General features: G+C 39.5%; 3 protein-coding genes across 3 annotated transcripts; 1 reads left to right on the top strand and 2 right to left on the bottom strand.

Annotated features, from left to right (window-relative positions):
* Positions 1 to 908: 908 nt before the first annotated feature.
* On the top strand, positions 909 to 5042 carry LOC103705569 (receptor kinase-like protein Xa21). The gene is made up of 2 exons (XM_008789332.3): positions 909 to 3787; positions 4068 to 5042. Exons 1-2 carry the CDS (start codon positions 955 to 957, stop codon positions 4226 to 4228), a joined length of 2994 nt encoding a protein of 997 aa, XP_008787554.2. The 5' UTR covers positions 909 to 954; the 3' UTR covers positions 4229 to 5042.
* A 201-nt stretch (positions 5043 to 5243) lies between these two features.
* On the bottom strand, positions 5244 to 10362 carry LOC103705469. The gene is made up of 5 exons (XM_008789180.3): positions 9990 to 10362; positions 8373 to 8656; positions 7935 to 8024; positions 5835 to 6199; positions 5244 to 5701 (listed from the first exon to the last, which is right to left on the bottom strand). The coding sequence occupies exons 1-5, from the start codon at positions 10204 to 10206 to the stop codon at positions 5437 to 5439; spliced, it is 1221 nt and encodes a 406-aa protein (XP_008787402.2). The 5' UTR covers positions 10207 to 10362; the 3' UTR covers positions 5244 to 5436.
* Positions 10363 to 12632: 2270 nt separating this feature from the next.
* LOC103705470 (deoxyhypusine hydroxylase-B) lies at positions 12633 to 17717 on the bottom strand. The gene is made up of 7 exons (XM_008789182.4): positions 17484 to 17717; positions 15962 to 16095; positions 15645 to 15877; positions 15428 to 15566; positions 13687 to 13813; positions 13028 to 13146; positions 12633 to 12941 (listed from the first exon to the last, which is right to left on the bottom strand). Exons 1-7 carry the CDS (start codon positions 17638 to 17640, stop codon positions 12909 to 12911), a joined length of 942 nt encoding a protein of 313 aa, XP_008787404.2. The 5' UTR covers positions 17641 to 17717; the 3' UTR covers positions 12633 to 12908.
* Between the last annotated feature and the right edge of the window lie 150 nt (positions 17718 to 17867).

Genomic DNA, 17867 nt, shown 5'->3' with positions numbered 1-17867 from the left:
AGTCATACCATCACTCATAGCCAAGCAGATTTTCCGTAAGAGACTTGATATCCATGGACAACAGAAGCCATACGCTTTAATTATTGAGTAAGCCGTGTGCCTGCTGGAGCCATGCGCTTTGATTGTTGAGTAAACTAGGTGCCTGCTGGAGCCATGCGCTTTGATTGTTGAGTAAACTGAACGTCTGCTGGAGCCACGCGCTTTGATTGTTGACGAAAGTAAGGCGTAGTCTCTCTGTCACGCTGCGGGGGATGTGACCACAATGCGAGTCGGGCGTCTTTGGGTCGGTAGGTCTGCTCGGCGCCTCCAGGTCGGAGGGTCACGCAGTCGAGACGGCTTATATTTTTCCCCCAAAACTAAGTTATCGTCTTGGACTCGCATCGGAAGGTCAGATACGTCCCTTTCAATTTGACTATTATTATGGGAATTAAACATGGTGGAAATATTGGATCAAAAATTTTAGGACCGGTCAACACGAAAACTAATCGTTATAGCACGGTCTTTTGAAGGACGAAGAATTAGCTACCCGTAGTTTCTTCTCCAGAGACGATAACGTAGATTTTTTTTTTTTTTTGGTACACTATAACTCGGATCATTGTCCATTTGTTAGTCTTCCATTTATCTTTTCTGCTACGACCGAGGTCAACACATGCATATCTTAATGAACAGGAGATCTGCACTAATGTTGCACTGCCGCCCGCCTGAAAAAAAGGGGTAACGTCTTTTACGCGCTTGTCTTGGTGCTGCAACTTTTCAGAAACCGTCAAATTATCCCATGGTAACAATCTGACGTAGCCCACCCAAACCTACCTTAGTTTCTTCTCGAGAGACCCACCACCCAGCCGAGAAATCCCACTAGCTACAAAGCCAGCATGCTCTTGGAAGGTTATCCAGAGCCTCCGCCCAGCTATATATATTGTTCATTGTTTTCCTCTCGACTTCCAGGTAGCGCAGATGGGATATCTCTCCAACTCACGGAGGGCATGCTCTTGGTGGTCCTCTCTCATGCGTGCAACTCTTCTTCTACTCTTGTGTTCTTTTGTGCTCTCGTCTCCCCACTCTCCAGCTATCACCACCAGCACTGCAGCCTCCTTGGTGGGGAACAACGACAGCAAAAGCGTAAGCGACCACTCAGCTCTCATTTCATTCAAGTCCAATATGTATGATGATCCGTATGGGGCTCTGACCTCTTGGGACAACAAGTCGCTTCATTTCTGCCAGTGGGAAGGCGTCACGTGTGGTAGTCGGCACCCTGAGAGGGTCATTGCTCTGGACTTACCCTCCCTTGGCCTGGCAGGAACCATATCACCATCCGTAGCCAACCTCACCTTCCTCAGAAGACTGAGTCTCCAAGAGAACAAACTCGACGGATCCATCCCTCAAGAGCTCGGCCATTTGCATCGACTGCGACTTCTCAACCTAAGCATGAATTCTCTGGAAGGACAAGTTCCATCCAGTCTTGGCAACTGCAAACATCTGAGTTGGATTCACTTAGGCGACAACCTCCTCAGCGGACGAGTGCCCCATGAGTTGGGATCACTTCCTCAGCTCGTCGGCTTGATCCTCCAATCCAATAATCTTACGGGAGCCATGCCAACCTCTTTGGCCAACCTCTCCTCTTTGGACAAGCTCGACTTGTCGAACAACATGATTACGGGCGGCATCCCACCTTGGGTCGCGAACCTGACCTCTATCACCAGGCTTTTTCTTGGATTGAACCCTCTGTCCGGAGGCATTCCATCTTCATTATGCCATCTGCCCTCCCTTGCTTCGCTCGATGTAGCTGAAAACCAGTTATCAGGCATGATTCCTCCCTGTCTCTACAATCTCACAAGCATCCGTATGTTGAGTGTGGGGTTCAACAGTCTCGGAGGGATCATCCCATCTGACATAGGTAGCACTCTTCCCCACCTCAAATATCTCGACATGTACGGCAATCAATTCACCGGACTTATCCCTTCTTCATTATCCAATGCTTCTGGACTGCTTCGCATACAGCTCCAAGTGAACAATCTCCATGGAAAAATCCCTCATAACCTTGGAACCTTACAGAACCTGTCGATCCTGTTACTTTTCAGTAACCAACTAGCAGCCAAGGAGGGCGACGATTGGAGCTTCCTCACTGCTCTAACCAACTGCAGCAAATTGAGATTACTTGCGATCGCCAACAATAACCTCTCTGGTGTCCTACCCAATTCCGTTTCCAACCTCTCCACGGATATCCAGGTCCTTGCTTTTTGGCAAAACCAGATATCTGGAAGCCTGCCTTCAGATATAGGGAATCTGAAAAACTTGGTAGGACTTGCCCTTGGTTCAAACCTTCTCACAGGTAATATCCCTGCATCTCTTGGAAATATTAATGCACTGCATGAGCTGGATATGTCTGACAACAATTTCTCTGGCCAAATTCCACCTTCACTCGGAAACATTAGTCAGTTGAATGAACTCTTTCTGCATGGAAACATATTGAATGGAACCATTCCAACCCACCTTGGAAACTGCAAGAACTTGCAGTCACTAGATCTCTCCTACAATCAGCTTACAGGCCCTATACCCAAAGAGATTCTTAGCCTGTTTTCCCTATCTAAAGCCCTACGCGTATCAAACAACGCATTACATGGGTTCTTACCTTCAGAAATTGGCAACCTGATAAATATCAATGACCTCGATTTTTCCGAGAACAGACTGTATGGCGAAATCCCTGACAGCATCGGCAAATGCGTGGTCCTCGTAATCCTTGATACGAGCGGTAATTTTTTTGAGGGGGTCATCCCGAAATCGCTAGCCAATCTAAAGGGCCTTCAATTTCTGGACCTCTCAAGCAACAACCTGTCCGGGCATGTACCAGAATATTTCCAAATGTTTCGCTCCCTCCAGTTTCTGAATCTCTCTTTCAACAGCCTTGAAGGCGAGGTTCCACTAGGTGGGGTCTTTGCAAATATGAGCGCATTTTCACTTATTGGAAATCGAAAGATCTGTGGTGGAATCCATGAACTGCACCTGCCACCCTGCCCCTCTACCCAACCCCATGGGAGAAAACACAAAGCTGCTATCTTGGTGGTGATCATCGCAGTTTCTAGTGGAGTTCTATGTGTGACTCTGATTCTCTTCTTCGTGTTACTTTACCGGACTCGAAAGACAGGAATGAGACGTACATCCATGGCAGCCATGAGAACAGAACATGTTAGAGTCTCTTACGCCGAATTGGTCAGAGCAACTGATGGGTTCTCTTCAGCAAATCTGATTGGTATTGGGAGTTTCGGTTCTGTATATAAAGGAGTCATGGATTTGGGTGATATAAAGATGGTTGCTGTGAAGATACTGAACCTTCAGCAGCAGGGGGCTTCAAGGAGTTTCATAGCTGAATGTGAGGCCTTGAGAAGCATTCGACACCGGAACCTGGTCAAAATCATAACGGCATGCTCTAGTGTTGATTTTAGAGGTAATGATTTCAAAGCATTGGTTCTTGAATTTATGGAGAATGGAAGCTTGGAACGATGGCTGCATCCAGAAGCGAATGAGCAATGCCCGACGAGGAATTTGAATTTAGAACAGAGAGTGAGCATAGCCATCGACGTGGCTTCTGCAGTGGATTACCTTCATCATCACAGCCCGGTGCCAATCGTGCATTGTGATCTCAAGCCGAGCAACATTCTTCTAGACGGCGACATGACTGCCCGTGTGACTGACTTCGGGCTGGCGAAGTTTCTCTCTGAATCTACCAACTCGTTCTCCATATCTGCTAGCTTGGCGGCGATAAAAGGATCGGTTGGATACATCGCTCCAGGTGTGAGACTCCATGCACAAATTTTTCTACTTCTCATTTTCTTCCAACGTAGGCTAATATATACTAATGATGAGCAGCTAAAGACAGATAGGCTAATCTGGTTCATTCATTATAGTACAACATATTTCTACCTTTTGATTTGAATTTATGCTTCCAATATAATCTTTTGGTGGCATAGAGAAATGATCCACTTCTTTGATTTGTTTGTGGAGCGATTTATATATCTTGAATGTTTAACAATATATGTTTTTGTCGTTGTCTTTGTGCAAACATATATCAGAGTACGGTTTGGGAAGCCAAGTATCGACTCATGGAGATGTGTACAGCTATGGAATACTTCTCTTGGAGATGTTTACAGGAAGGAGACCCACTGATGAACCTTCACTGAGAGCCAAGATCTTCATCAATTTGTTGAGATGGCTTTTCCTACTCAAATTATGAACATCGTAGATCCGCAGTTGATACGAGAGGAAGAGTTTGAAAGTATCGATGACAAACAACAAAGGTGCGCTAAACAAGACAGGATACAAGAGTGCTTAATTTCAGTGATCAACATTGGGCTACAATGTTCCAGCAAATTACCCAAAGAACGATTGCATACGGGAGATATTGTTAAAAAAATGACTGCAGCGAGGCAGATACTTGGCAGGGTCTAAAGTCAGAGAGAATGGCCCACAAATATTAGTAAGATATTATGAAGGCTTACGTAAACATACATTATGTAGCTGCTATTACTTCCCTAAGCCGCTTGTTTTTGTGGTTGCTTCCTGCGCCCATCCCCTTCGACCTGTCTTCATTTTTTGGTTTTTGCCTTCTGTCTGCGCCTGCAATTGTTTGAGGGGGCCCTCTTTGGATGCTCTACTATCACATGGCCAAGGGATATCAGGATGAACTGCTCCATAAATTTGAAATGAGTCTTGTGATAGTTGCATACAAGTCATGTTTTCCTTGACACATGGGAGAGCTCACTTTCTGCCTCCATCTTGCTTGCGATTTGTACATTTCTACGTCTTATTTTGATGCTTCTTATCTTTTAATCCTTTCACTAGGTAGAGAAAAAGAATCGAGTGAGTATAAAATGTGTTGTGATTAATGGAAATGTTTAGTGTTAGTTAACGTGATTACTTCTGTTTAATCTTTCTCAATAATACAAAGCGTGTTAACACTGCACAAAATCAATATAAGTATATATAAAGTAAGACATATGCATAATTAAATATGAGAGACTGAAAGATGAAATTATCACTACCTCATTAAGTGGGAGTCCAACTCATAATATGAGAGAGAGAGACACAGGTTGACCCATTTTACTTGGAATTAACTTATTCTGCAACCCAATGATTATAACTTAAACAATGTTTTCAGGTGAGTCATCTCAAGGAATCATATTCATAGCCATGAGCAGAGTCGGATGCAGAGAAAGCCAAGCATGCCATTACCCATGTTGTTTCACTAGTGACAGTAAAGAACTAAATGCATCATAAAATTTGCATGAGATTGTTTTCACTATCATTGATCTGGCAAAGCAACCTGTTGGCAAAGATGGTGGTTAAAATGTGAATTTCTCTTTAGGATAAAAGTTTTGATCTTGAAACAAATGGAGATGCTCAATTTGGTTTCCCATAAACCATGTCTAGGAATAGAAACAGTTAACCAAGCCATTGTTCAGCACGGCGTTCGCCTCCACCTCCAACAGCATGCCGAATGCTGATCTTCTCATGGGAATACTTCTCCTGAAGCCACTCGAAAGCATTCATGTCAAGTTTTCCAGTGACGGATTTCCCCTGCTTCCTTCTGATCAGCTGTTCCCTTATTGAAGCCCAGAGCTTCTCAATTGCATCTCTTTGTCGAGCCGTGAACCTGTCTATGTTGTCAAATGCATGCTTAACCAATATATCAATCACAGTTTGGGCCCTGACACACAGACAATATTACATCCATTAACACAAATGATGGAAATAATGCTTGTTAAAGTGTAAAACAGAATGAACCCGAAACAAGTTAAAAAAAATATCAAAGGGAATCAGTGAGAATGTGATAATCTGACCAGAGTACTTTGTAACGTTTTGCAGCAACCTCCAAACATAATAGTAAAACTTCTCTCTGTGACTTGATAAATCTCTTGGATTCTTCTTCTTCTGCCCTTATGTTTACAGCTGTTACGTCCTTTACTTTAGATCTTTCATCCTTCTTAGATGTACTTGGGAGCAGAGAATCTAATCCAAACGGATCGCATGTTTCTTTATTAGATTCAGACAAATCAGGCGATGTATTTTCCTGCTGACAATTGTCAATGCCAACTGCCTTATTTTCAGCTAGTGCCAGTGCTGCCGCTTCGTCGTTGTCATCATCCGTGGTGGCAAGGGGGAGGCTAGAAATGGCTTCTTTGATTTTTCCTGCTGCTTTTGAATACTGAAATAGTAACAATACTCGGTAAAGGCAAAGGTACAAAACATAAACAAGGATGCATTATAAACACTTTTTTCTGAGAAGTATGTAATATAAACAGTTCGATATGGTTTTGGAGAACATCTAGACCTTCTCATGTCAAAAGAAAAGAACATAATCACTAATTAATTCTGTTCCACATCCACAAGAGCCTAACAAAGAAGTATTAAGCCTGTCAAGCTTAAGCATTTTTATCATTATCATCTAAATAACTGAATGCATTTACACTATAATAAACTAAAAACAGAATATAAATAGGAATGTGATTCTGAATATGTATTGTTTTATATCCTATACAGCGAGTGAAACCGCCAAACTTAACAGCAAGCTCAACATTGAAAATGATGAAAATAAAACATCAAATTTGTGAATCGTTTATGCTTTTGCTTTGTCAACCCACCAAGTTGACCACCGAATAACTACCCATATAGAGCAAAGGTGATTTACTTATTTACTTTTTGGACCAATGGCAGAGAAAATTGTCTCACAACCCACTTTCATTTTGTAAAGACATTGCACCTATTATTTAACAAAAACCCTTATGCTGAAAAGCCCATTGCTCCTAGTGAAAATAATTGTTATGATTCGACTTAAATTCAGTCCCTCCTGTCAGAACAAGTTGATGAATCTAGAGCTTACAAATCTTGTAATTTTTTATATCAACTCAAGGAAGAACATGATGGTTAAGCGTAAATGACAGTACCATATTAAATGGTTCTCTGTCAACAATCACTACTCAAGCACGATTCATGCTTTCTTTCATTTATTAGAGGTTAAACAGTTAAAGAAGTGAGATAAAATCTCTTGCAAGAAATTTAATTTGCTAGGAAGAACGGTATTAACTTAATCATACGTGGGAAATAAAATGCTGGTAACATTGAAAGTAATAAATAATTAGTATTTAAAATAAATGGGACTCAACAAGAAGCTGCCAACATTTTGTGTAGAGTAACGGTATACTACGGTTCATCGTATCGGTACGTCCTGTACCGAGTGTATAATACCATACTGGGACAAAATCAAAACTCAATATGGAGGGTATGTCGAGTCTCGATACACGAAACCAACCCCATACTAGGCATACCAACACTATACCAGCAAGATACTAGTACGGGGTCCAGTAGCGAGATAGCAAACCTTGACATAAACCTATAAAAATAATAAGTGCATTCTCAATAGAATATCTCTAGTCGTCTAAATTAAAGAATATACCAAACAAAAGAGATCTAGAGTGATAATTAAAAGACAACATCTCGGTAAAATGACCAAATGTGCAATTGATGGATAAAGCAGAAACCTTTGCCATGGTTTAGCGCTCTCAGAAACAATACACTTTGAGACAACATGACCTATAATTTTCCTTGCTTTATAAAACTATAATAGCATATGATGTTATTCAACGGGCATTATTATTAAATTATAAAAGTGGAACAATTTTCTATTAAGTAGACAATGTCTTTCATTAACATACTTGTGCAGAAAATTCCAAGTGTGTTTCTACGAGCATGCAATTAATACCTATGTTCCTGTAACAGAATGTTAGGGCACATGACATATTGACACTTTTTTCCCAGTGGTATAACTACATAGTATGTATGATCAATCAGATATTATTGGATGGAGAGTTCATTTCTTTGTTAAGTCTATTGCTTAATCTAATGATTCATCACATACAAATAAAAAATCCAATTCTTCATACCACAAAGCTGTCATCAGTGTAAAGATCATTTGCCACCACCGCCCGCAATGTCCATGTTATTAATAGATTTTTCTGCTGCTTGCTGAAGCACTGCACATCAGGAGAAGGGGGGAAAAAGAAGGTAAGGTCAATCTCCACCAGCACAATGTTTTTCTGCCATCAAGGAAATGACTGTATATGAAAAGAAAATATAACAATGCAGTTGCAAATGTGATCTTCCAATCACAGATGACAGGTCAAAAATAGGCTAGCTCTCATAGCTTGGCAACACCAAGAGCCTTCTGGATAATGACATGCTATTTCTAGATCTGATGTGGCCAATTCCTCACAGATTCTTGATTCAACTACTATCAAATGACTACAACCAACTACACGACAATTCAAAACTAGCCCTTCATCAAATACATACTGGAAATTACAAAATTTTCAAGACCTCACCTCTGTAACATCTTGAACTGCTGAGAACAGGGCCTGGTAATCTGCTCTCAATGCAGGGTCATTACAAGCTGTTGGTGAAGACATTGCAGCCTCCAATACAGCAAAGAAGTGTTCACTAGTCCCTGGCTTCACACTTCCAGCCTGGATTAATTGCATAGCAAGCTTTGATGCCTTGCTGAACTTCGAAGGATTCTTTATATGTGATGCTATCTTTTGCATTGCTTCTATAATCTGTGTTTCTGTTGCATCAACACTTGTTTTGAATCTCAACTTCTTCTGTGGTGCTGCCAGACACATCAAGTATTTTAATTTAAAAATGAAAATTATCTTTCACGATGAAATATTTTATCTGATTAGCAGAAAGCATAACATTCAAACAAAAAAAAGAAATGAAAGTTAACTGTTTTGAGTACAAAAACAGGTGAATTTCTACAGATATTTAATTCAGATGCAATACACGGTCACAAAAAAAAACAATTTTGTACCTCAATTCAGATGCTTCTAGTGAACAGGTCAGCCTAGTCAATAAGGAAGCCGGCAGCAGGTGTTCCGAATTTGCTAAATCAGAAAGCTTACATTGTCTATCTAGTACTGGAGGACACTAAAACTAGGTCAAAAGTGCAACAGCTTTTGCTGCCAAACTATTAATTCCAGATTTAAACACACAGCCATGAAAGTATCAATCAATTATATCAGATATCAACAAAACTAACAGTGAGAAAGAAAAAAAAAAGGTTGCTCAGACTGTGAATTGGTTATCCACAAGCGGCCTGATAACCTAGTCTTAATATGAGACAGTAGTATCAGAATTGCTTATCCACAAGCAGCCCGGTAACCTAGTCTTGATATAAGACAATAGTATCAGTCCAATAAATCAACCACCCCTAATATCTAGCAGTTTAAATATGTCGTCAGTTCCTCTATCTTCCTGCATGAGAGGTTACAAGATGTTAGTGCGGTGGTAGGTTTATGGCCCATGTACCATAAGGGGGACTTCAGCTGCAATTATTTTGTGAAAAAACCTAATCCTGGGTGAAGCATGCCTTTGTGACTATGAAAACCAGAAGTCATTTGAGTCGGCTCCGATTCAGATGCAATAGCCATGCAAATAATAAGGAATCATAACTTGAATGGGTAGTGTTTTAACTAATTCATAGTGATCATTGAGTTCCTAGGATCTTTCTTAAAATCCATACCTCCTCAATCTGTGATCGCTCCTCCGTTATCTCCCATATATTTCCTATTCCCCCTGGGAAAAGTTGTTTCAGGTATGACTTCTAGTTCAGTCTCTCCATCTCTTTCCTCCGACAAATATAAGCATATATCCTTTCACTAGAGACTCCCTTAACTTCCGAAAAACTATTTTTTTTCCCACTCACAAACTTGGCCACTTCTAATAAGGTCCAATCACTGATTAAATCAGAGAAATTTAGTCGGAATGATGCAACTCTCTAAATATTTCCAGCAATTCGCCTAAAATTCCATACCATCCTCGAAATCCAGTGAAAGATAGAGTCAATAACTGACAGCAGACAAATTCCAAGAAACCCTAAGGTCGCAGTAGATGGACATCGCCCAAAAGAGAAATCAAACAAGGCCCTAGGATTTAGCGCGCACCTGCGTCATGGGACTCGGGGGGATTATCTCTCTTGAAAGCGCTCTTGAGGGCGGGAGCCGGGGCGTTGGCGTTGGCAGCGACGGTGGCGGCGGCGGCGGCGGCGGCGGCGGAGGGAGCCGGAGACGAATCTCTCTTGACAGAGGTCGGGGACCGCTCCGGGGCCGCCGGAGGCGTTGCGGAGGGAGGAGGGAGCCCCTGGAATAGGTTATCCGCCATGGATTTGGGAGGGCAGAAGCTAGCGGAGCTCCTCTCTTCTCTATCTTCCTTTGGGTCGTTCCCCTCTCCTCCTCAACCGTCCACGCACTTCGAGGTTGGAAAACTCGGCGTCTAGGTCGTATCTCTGCCGGGCCAGTCAGAAATCAAGGACGGAACTAGGAAGCGGTATTTGAAATCCAAAATTAGTAATAAAATATTTAAATCAAAGATCTAGACTATTAATTATAATTTATATCATTAAATATATTTAAAAACCAAAAATTATGTATTATATTAGTCTCTAATTTGTTAAAAATAACTTTGTATTGCTACAATTTATATATATAAAAATCATGACCAGTAAAGTGAATTCCCTATTTAAATATTTTATTGTATATTTTGGCAAACTAATAAATGAACACCATTAACGGTTGTACGATGTATAGGTTAGATACTTCTAAAAATATGTAATTTTTTATTTCTATATATATTTAATAGTATAAATTATGATGGATAGTTTTAGCCGGAATCTTAGACGATTCTAAAAAAAAATAGTAAAAAAATTATCCTTAAAATCAAGACTTAAAAAAAAAGTACAAACAAATGCTTCCATTGTTTTAATCGTGGTTTGCAATTATAGCTTCTATACTTATCCATGCACACCCATTCCATGTGCATTTTTCACGACATGCTTTTGTCTAAGTGTCTTCCTATGGCCTTCTAGCGTTAGAAGAAGTCGGCATTGCACGAGGGCATTGGATACATCACACCAGCTCTTCTTTTTTCACTCTATGGATCTTTGATTTAAGTATTATATTATTGATTTTAGACTCAAGAAAAGTAGATATCATTTTTTTTCAAAAGGTGCATAATATGTATATACAAATATATACATAAATTGGACTTAAATTGCACAGTTTACTTATCGGAGTCAAAAATTAGTAAATAGCCAATTGAGTCCGAATCGCAAGTTTTCCAATCTTACGCTCTTCTTTTTCTCTTACTTGTTTAGTTCTGGTTATATTTTGAAAAAGTGCTGTGGAGAATTATTTAATAGTCCCCCATATATATGATTTGTTACTTAACGGTCCCTAAGTTCGCAAGATTCTTTTATATATTATTTCTGATTTTTGATAAAATTTTAATTATTTACTAGCCCCTCAATTGCTGTTATTTTTTCGAAGATCAAGAGATGCTGATACACACCAATCCCTGAACTACGAGCTACAGATAATGTTTGTTGGCTCTAGAAATTTTATATATAGTTCATCCAAAGTTTTTTAAAATTTTAACTCACACTCCAGCCTGTTAGCACGAGGCTATGTAAGGTAGGAGAGAATAAAAAAGAAAGGAGAGGAAGGGAGAGAAAAGACGACTTCAATCTAATAGATGAGAAGGGGAGAGAAAAAATTCTAGATACAAGAGAAAACATGTGAATAAAAGGGTTGCACTCTAATTCTCTCTATGTTAGGAGAGATTGAAAAAAATATGTGTTGGGGAGAAATCATTTCCCAAATTCTCCTCTTTTCTCTCCCATCCAAATGAAAATTTTGAGTTTTTCTTCCTTACTCATTTCCAATTTCTAACTAAATAAAAGAAAATGATTTCTCTTCTCTCCTAATCCTCTCCAATCAAACAGTGGATTCTCTCCCATTTTCTTCTCCATGTTTCTCTCAATACGTAGAGGGCATACGCACAAGGCCAGCCAGTTATAACTCCACGTAAACCAGATGAGAGAATTCCATACTTCTTGTTATATCATCCTAGGGCATCTCTGATATGGCCTGCTACAATTTACTCCCTTAGGCTGACATTCAAAATCGTATAATCTTGCATCTTGTCTTTCTGTCTCCCAAGTGCCCCCAACATTTTTTTTTTTTTTGGTATATCGGCTGCTCACACTGCTATCGCGTGAGCACAGCCAGCTGCATCGCTAACAATAAGACTACTATATAAAGCCGAAGAAACAGAAGACAGCTGCCCCATCTTCAAAATGACCACATAACACCATACTTGCTATGGGTGAAAAATATCGGAGCATCATAGCAGAACCTTCCACAAACAGCATTACTAATCAAGGGAAGCATAAGAGCCAGATTACAGCGTGCTTTCATGTTTAAATTAACATTTTTGCTCCAACGGCACTTGGACTTGTACCCTCCATACGTTTATTATTTTTTCTTTTCTGTGAGAAATGGAGGGTGGAACCCACCCATCATACACATCACATGTACCAAAAGAGTAGATTAACCATGGGCATATGCATACACTAATGCAAGAAACTTAGTGGAGACAAACACTTATGACTGTATTAGACAATCCCAAATTTGTTGCAATGAATCCTGGTGTGAGCACGTCGGAACTGGATGTGTTTGTGATATGCATGTAGATATTGGATCACTTAAAATACAGATCCTTCCATCATATGGGTATGCATCAACTTAATATTAACCATCAAAAGAAAAAAAAAGACTTAATTTCATAAATTGAAGTATAGAGAAGCAGTCTTATCAACTCATCTTTTGACAATACACTACCTCGTCTTGAAAGTTGTACATTTGCAGAGTCAAACTAATGCACAACAGAGCCAAATATTGAGCCAATCTGCAAATACAGATGTTTCACTTGGAGGCCCTAATGCACTAGTGGTAGTCTTTTGATTTACCAATCCAATCTTCTAATGTGTGACAGAAAAATTCGGATGCAAAGCATTGTGGATGAGACTACTGCACTTGAGGTGTCTGCAAGAAAAGATACTGCATGGAGAGGACACAGAGGTCAAAAGTTTTTATCAACACAAAGTGGTACTGCACAAAAGCACTGTATTCTTTGACTCCCTTACCTCAAAGGACTTGCCAGAATTTTCATATTCCAGCATGCTAAGCGCTACTTCGCAGCTCTGAGAGACTATAGGCTCAGGGTCCCTTGCGAATTCCTTCAGAAGTGCCACACTTTCACTATCTAAAACATGACAAAAAGTGAGACAACAAGCATATATTAAAAACATCAAGATCGTTAACCTGAAAAAACAGAGAGAATATAGCAAGATATCGTTCCACTTTTATCTAAAGAAATAAGATATCATAAGAACTTGACCAATCAAAGAAAAAGAAAAAGGATGGGGAGGATGATGGCATTAATAAAGCTAGATTGCCTAAGGCAATGGAAGCAAGAGGGTGCTCAACATCAGCTCTTAACATAGAATCACGAGGATAATCAGTCTGGAGGTCAGGGATCAATGAAACTACTAAGCACAAATGTGATGAGACTTTTAAGGGTTCCAAACAGGTATCTGGTTTGTTATACAAAGTCTCTGTCCATTTTGATAATGTAATGTCACTCTCTCTAGGGAAATTGTGATATGAAAAACCAAATAATATATTCGAGGAGGTTTAAAATATATCCTCTTAGCAAATAACGTATGTGAAAACACAAATTCATGATATAATAAAATGGAACCATGGTACTAATATCAGATCAAGCGGCCCATCTTTAAAGTACCTGCAATGGATCCAAGGGCTTCAGCAGCTTCATGTCTAACCATTGGATGCTCATTCACATTTCTCAGGATCTCAGAAAGTGCAGCAGAAGCAGCTTTATTTTGCAATTGACCCAACACATAAGCAACCTGCACAATAAGTTATAATAAAAATATTTTCACTTTTAAGACCATGATAAGGCAGAAAAAATATCGCTACAATAGAACCTAAGGCAGGTTCTTCATGCAAAACTGCATTCATGAAATTTGAAATTAGAGAATAACTAATTACATGCTAGAAGCATAAAGGACTATCTGATTCTCATTTATATTAAGCTAAAAGCAACTCCTTCAGCGATGACAGTCTGCAAGTTCAAGAAAGTACATGGAAGAATACTAGCCTAAGAGAAATGAAGATCAGGACATCAGGTGACAATAACATGGGAGTTATCAAACAGAAGAGCTCAGTATTAGACTCCTGTAAAAACACTTGCATTTTGCATTACCTAGATAGTTACTAGCAAGTATAACAGAAAAAATTATAACCATAATTACCAGGCATCATTAACAAAACAACTCAAACCATGCACGTCAATCCTGTCTGGGTAATGGAGAACATAAATGGCATGAAGGAAGAACAACATGATCAAATGTCCTAATATAATACCCTCAAAGGCTCGAAATGTTGATTGAAAGATCTAAGGTCCAATAATTATCTGACAAGGTCAATTTAACATCACAGATTGCTAACAGCAGTTTTAGGATGATTAATGTCAGCAATAAACAATCAGAAGGCATAAAATGTTTGACATCATCCATCAGTTGTAAAATTGACATATAAGCTGTATTAAGATCTACTGAGTGCTTCTCTAGCAACAGACACACACACACACACAGAGAGCGATGAAGATGACGACGACGAGTGGATTCAATGTTTCCTTACTAGAGGCCATGACCCAATTATTTTTTTTTTTAATAGAATGAAGGGATCCAGGTATAATATGTGCACACTGAGTATCAGAACAATTAAGTTGGCGTGCAGTTTATAGCACCAATAACTCATAAAGATCAAATAATATAGTATCTAGAATTTCTTGAAAAATATCAACTATTTTGGGGGGGAAATCTACTATGTGATAGAATTTGTTTACAGCTTTCCTTATTAAAACGCCAAGAACAGTAACCTTTGTAATAGAAATGCCAATATTACAGTCATTATTTTCTGATCCCTCAATTTCCAGTTACTATAAGCTAAATAATTTCCAGTTCTGGCGCTGTCCCCCGAGTTCGCCTATAAATGTTAAATGTCTTTCCACATATCTCATGACAACCACCCTCTTCCACAACTCCAACTATACAACAGGTAGTATTAGTTCAAACAGTTTAAGGCCTGTAACAAATGCCACCAAGCCAACACCAATTAAGACAAAACATATATTGCAAATATCACAATCAATTGCAAAATCAGATTCTGAAACCTATGAAATGTCCAATCTCCAATTAAGGATCACAAAAAAGTCCGGGTCACAACATTTTATACCAAATGCCGTACATACAGGAAGCATTTACAGTAAATTGTTTGTAAAAAATGAACCAACCTAACCATTACAACAGAAGATATTAATATATATTATTCATGTCCTTAATCATATAAACCCAACTAGTCTCTTTTTTTTGTAGGACAATCCAACTTGTCTATAATAAAGAATATCGTTTAGAGCAAAGGAGAACCACACATTTATTGATAGAAAAGAGTTGGCACACCTCATGTCGTAGGAGCGCACTTCTAGCATTTAATGACGCAATTATAGCATTGACAGCAGCATCTTCACCAGCATTCCTAAGTGCAAAGAGAGCTGCATACCGCTCATACATGCCCTCTTCTTCATTCAGGAGAACTTCCCTTGAACAAGAGGCTCAAAATTTATCAATAAGCTGTCTGCATGCATGGTAAGACGTTTAGGTATTCATCTTAATGTACCTTAGTTGATCCACTGGGGAATTAAGGGAAGCAGGCATGGCTGGATCAACTGACAGGAAAGGCGAAGCTTTTACAGATGCTCCATCACCACTGCTAATGTTCTTTTGTTCTCGTATACGTCTAAGAGCTAATTCACATGTTTCCTGCACCTCCTGAGCAGGATCAGTTGCTAAACACTCTTCCAACAGGGGAATAATGCCTTCCAAACCAACTGCTCCAAGAGCTTCTGCTGCCTGGTAACATAATCATAGTCATGAACAAAACAAAAGAAACAGCAGTAAATCAATCCTAAATTAGCAATGTTGAAGAAAAACAACCTCATGACGAACAATTGGATGTAATGAAAGATCTCTGAGAGCTGCTTCTAATGCAGGAACAGCTTCAACATCCTGCATTTGACCTAGAGCAAATGCTGCCTCATGTGCAAGCAAGTTTGAAGAATCCCTCGTAGCTGAAGGCAGCGCAGGAAATAAAACATGAGTAACATGGAACTAAAAATCTATGTATTCACAAAGTTATAAGAGGAAAAAATATGACGCATCACTGTTATGAAGGTTGCACTTCAAAATGTTAATAAAGGAACAATTTGATTATGCAAGTAGTGTAATACATATTCATAAAGACGTATATGTTGACATTAACCTGAATTGTTAAACTGGATAAAACATGGCATATTGTCCATCTTCTGGTCTAAATTCTTTTTTGTTCAACCATCTTACATGGCATAGACATAAAGGTATCTCCAGTTTAAGCACAACATGATTCTGGAAAACCCTGGTGATATGTCTTTGGCTTAAAGTGAACAACTTGGTGTAAAATTTTCTTTGGCTTAAAGTAAGGATTTATTTAGAAGTTCCCCAAGCCAAATTACTGATATAAGAGAATTTTGTAACCTAGGTCTTAAAATACAGGCAATATGTCTAACGTGTGTTTGTAGCATGTTAGATTTGTGCACCATTCACTGCATAATAGCTGTTTATTATATTTGCCTCATTCAAACACCAAATGAAGTGAAACTAGGGCCTCTCAAATCAGTTTTCCAGTGGTATCCCTTTAATCAAAACCCCATATAGGTTAGGAGTTGCTTGTTTTGAGTATCACTCTGACCTCTGGCGCATCTATTAGAAACTTTGGCTTCTCAGTCCAGATTACCAGCAAGTTCAACTTGGTCAATCATGCAGGAAAAATACTAGAAATAGAGGTTACAAAAAAGATTCATCCAACTAATACCAACGCACAAGCAACAGAACACCATGATTAAAAGTAATAAAAAAAAAGACAAAGTCCAGTTTTTGACATGGGTTTAGAATTCTAGGATTCAGTTTCTGGCATTATATTAGAGCATGCGCTCCAATGAGATGTTTCTTAGTCCAGATTACTACCAAGTTCAACTAGTTTAATCATTGAGGAAAAACAATAAAACATAAAGCGTGCAACAAAAGATCCATCCAAGTAATACAGCACATAAGCAACAAAATCTCAGGAACTAGGCATGCAATCCAAAGATTAAAACAAAAAACCGATAAAGTCAACATTTTGACGGTGTTTAGGGTTCCTTTTTCTGGAGTTACATGGGTGCATGCACTCCAGTGATTAAAAAAAACACCGATAATGTGACATAATTTTAGGACATCAGGGTTTAGCGTTTGATCAGGGGATGCAACCCAATGACAAGAAAGCCGGATAAAACAAACATTTCGGCAACGGTTCAGGGTATTAGGTTACAGCTGTGATCGAATCTGACAAAAAAAATCAAGAATCCTGGATGATATTTACAAAGAAGACTAACAATTGAAGCAGCGCAACGCAGAGTAGAAATCAATCAAGATCGAAGCATACCGCGAATGAGGGCCTCCCGTGGGCCAGGGCCCCGGAGATTCCGAAGCGAGAAAAGAACCCTAAACCTCTCGGAGATGGGATGGCTCTGATCAAGAAGCCTCTCGCAGAGAAATCTCTCCATCTCCGGTGAGGACTCGAACAAATTCTCATAACCCATCGCCGAGGAGAGTAAAGAGAGGGGTAGGAGAAAAGGAGAGGAGAAACCCCGGCTTGCAGAGGCAAAGTGGCGCGGCAGCCGGGCCTTATATAGAATCTCGACAATCGGAAATGTCCCCGGTCTTTGTTAAAATTACATCTTTGCCGATCCAGTTCCCACTGAAAACCTTACGCGTCGGATTTCAACATTCGTGCAATTGCGTTCTTCGCAAAACGCGTCTTCGGGCT

Source organism: Phoenix dactylifera, chromosome 17, assembly GCF_009389715.1.
Source record: "Phoenix dactylifera cultivar Barhee BC4 chromosome 17, palm_55x_up_171113_PBpolish2nd_filt_p, whole genome shotgun sequence".
Lineage (NCBI taxonomy): Eukaryota > Viridiplantae > Streptophyta > Magnoliopsida > Arecales > Arecaceae > Phoenix > Phoenix dactylifera.
The sequence above is the reverse complement of the archived record's forward strand: the minus strand, read 5'-3'. Positions and strand labels throughout refer to the sequence as shown.

What these genes read in the sequence shown, in the direction of transcription:
- LOC103705569 (XM_008789332.3), top strand. Translation starts at nt 955, where the DNA reads ATGGGATATCTCTCCAACTCACGGAGGGCATGCTCTTGGTGGTCCTCT. An exon ending in GGTTGGATACATCGCTCCAG is followed by an intron (nt 3,788 to 4,067) that starts GTGTGAGACTCC and finishes AACATATATCAG; the next exon opens with AGTACGGTTTGGGAAGCCAA.
- LOC103705469 (XM_008789180.3), bottom strand. Translation starts at nt 10,206, where the DNA reads ATGGCGGATAACCTATTCCAGGGGCTCCCTCCTCCCTCCGCAACGCCT. An exon ending in CCCCGAGTCCCATGACGCAG is followed by an intron (nt 8,657 to 9,989) that starts GTGCGCGCTAAA and finishes TGTGTCTGGCAG; the next exon opens with CACCACAGAAGAAGTTGAGA. An exon ending in ACACTGATGACAGCTTTGTG is followed by an intron (nt 6,200 to 7,934) that starts GTATGAAGAATT and finishes TTACTATTTCAG; the next exon opens with TATTCAAAAGCAGCAGGAAA.
- LOC103705470 (XM_008789182.4), bottom strand. Translation starts at nt 17,640, where the DNA reads ATGGGTTATGAGAATTTGTTCGAGTCCTCACCGGAGATGGAGAGATTT. An exon ending in GTGCGCTCCTACGACATGAG is followed by an intron (nt 13,814 to 15,427) that starts GTGTGCCAACTC and finishes CTTATTGTGCAG; the next exon opens with GTTGCTTATGTGTTGGGTCA. An exon ending in ATTCTGGCAAGTCCTTTGAG is followed by an intron (nt 12,942 to 13,027) that starts GTAAGGGAGTCA and finishes CTCTCCATGCAG; the next exon opens with TATCTTTTCTTGCAGACACC.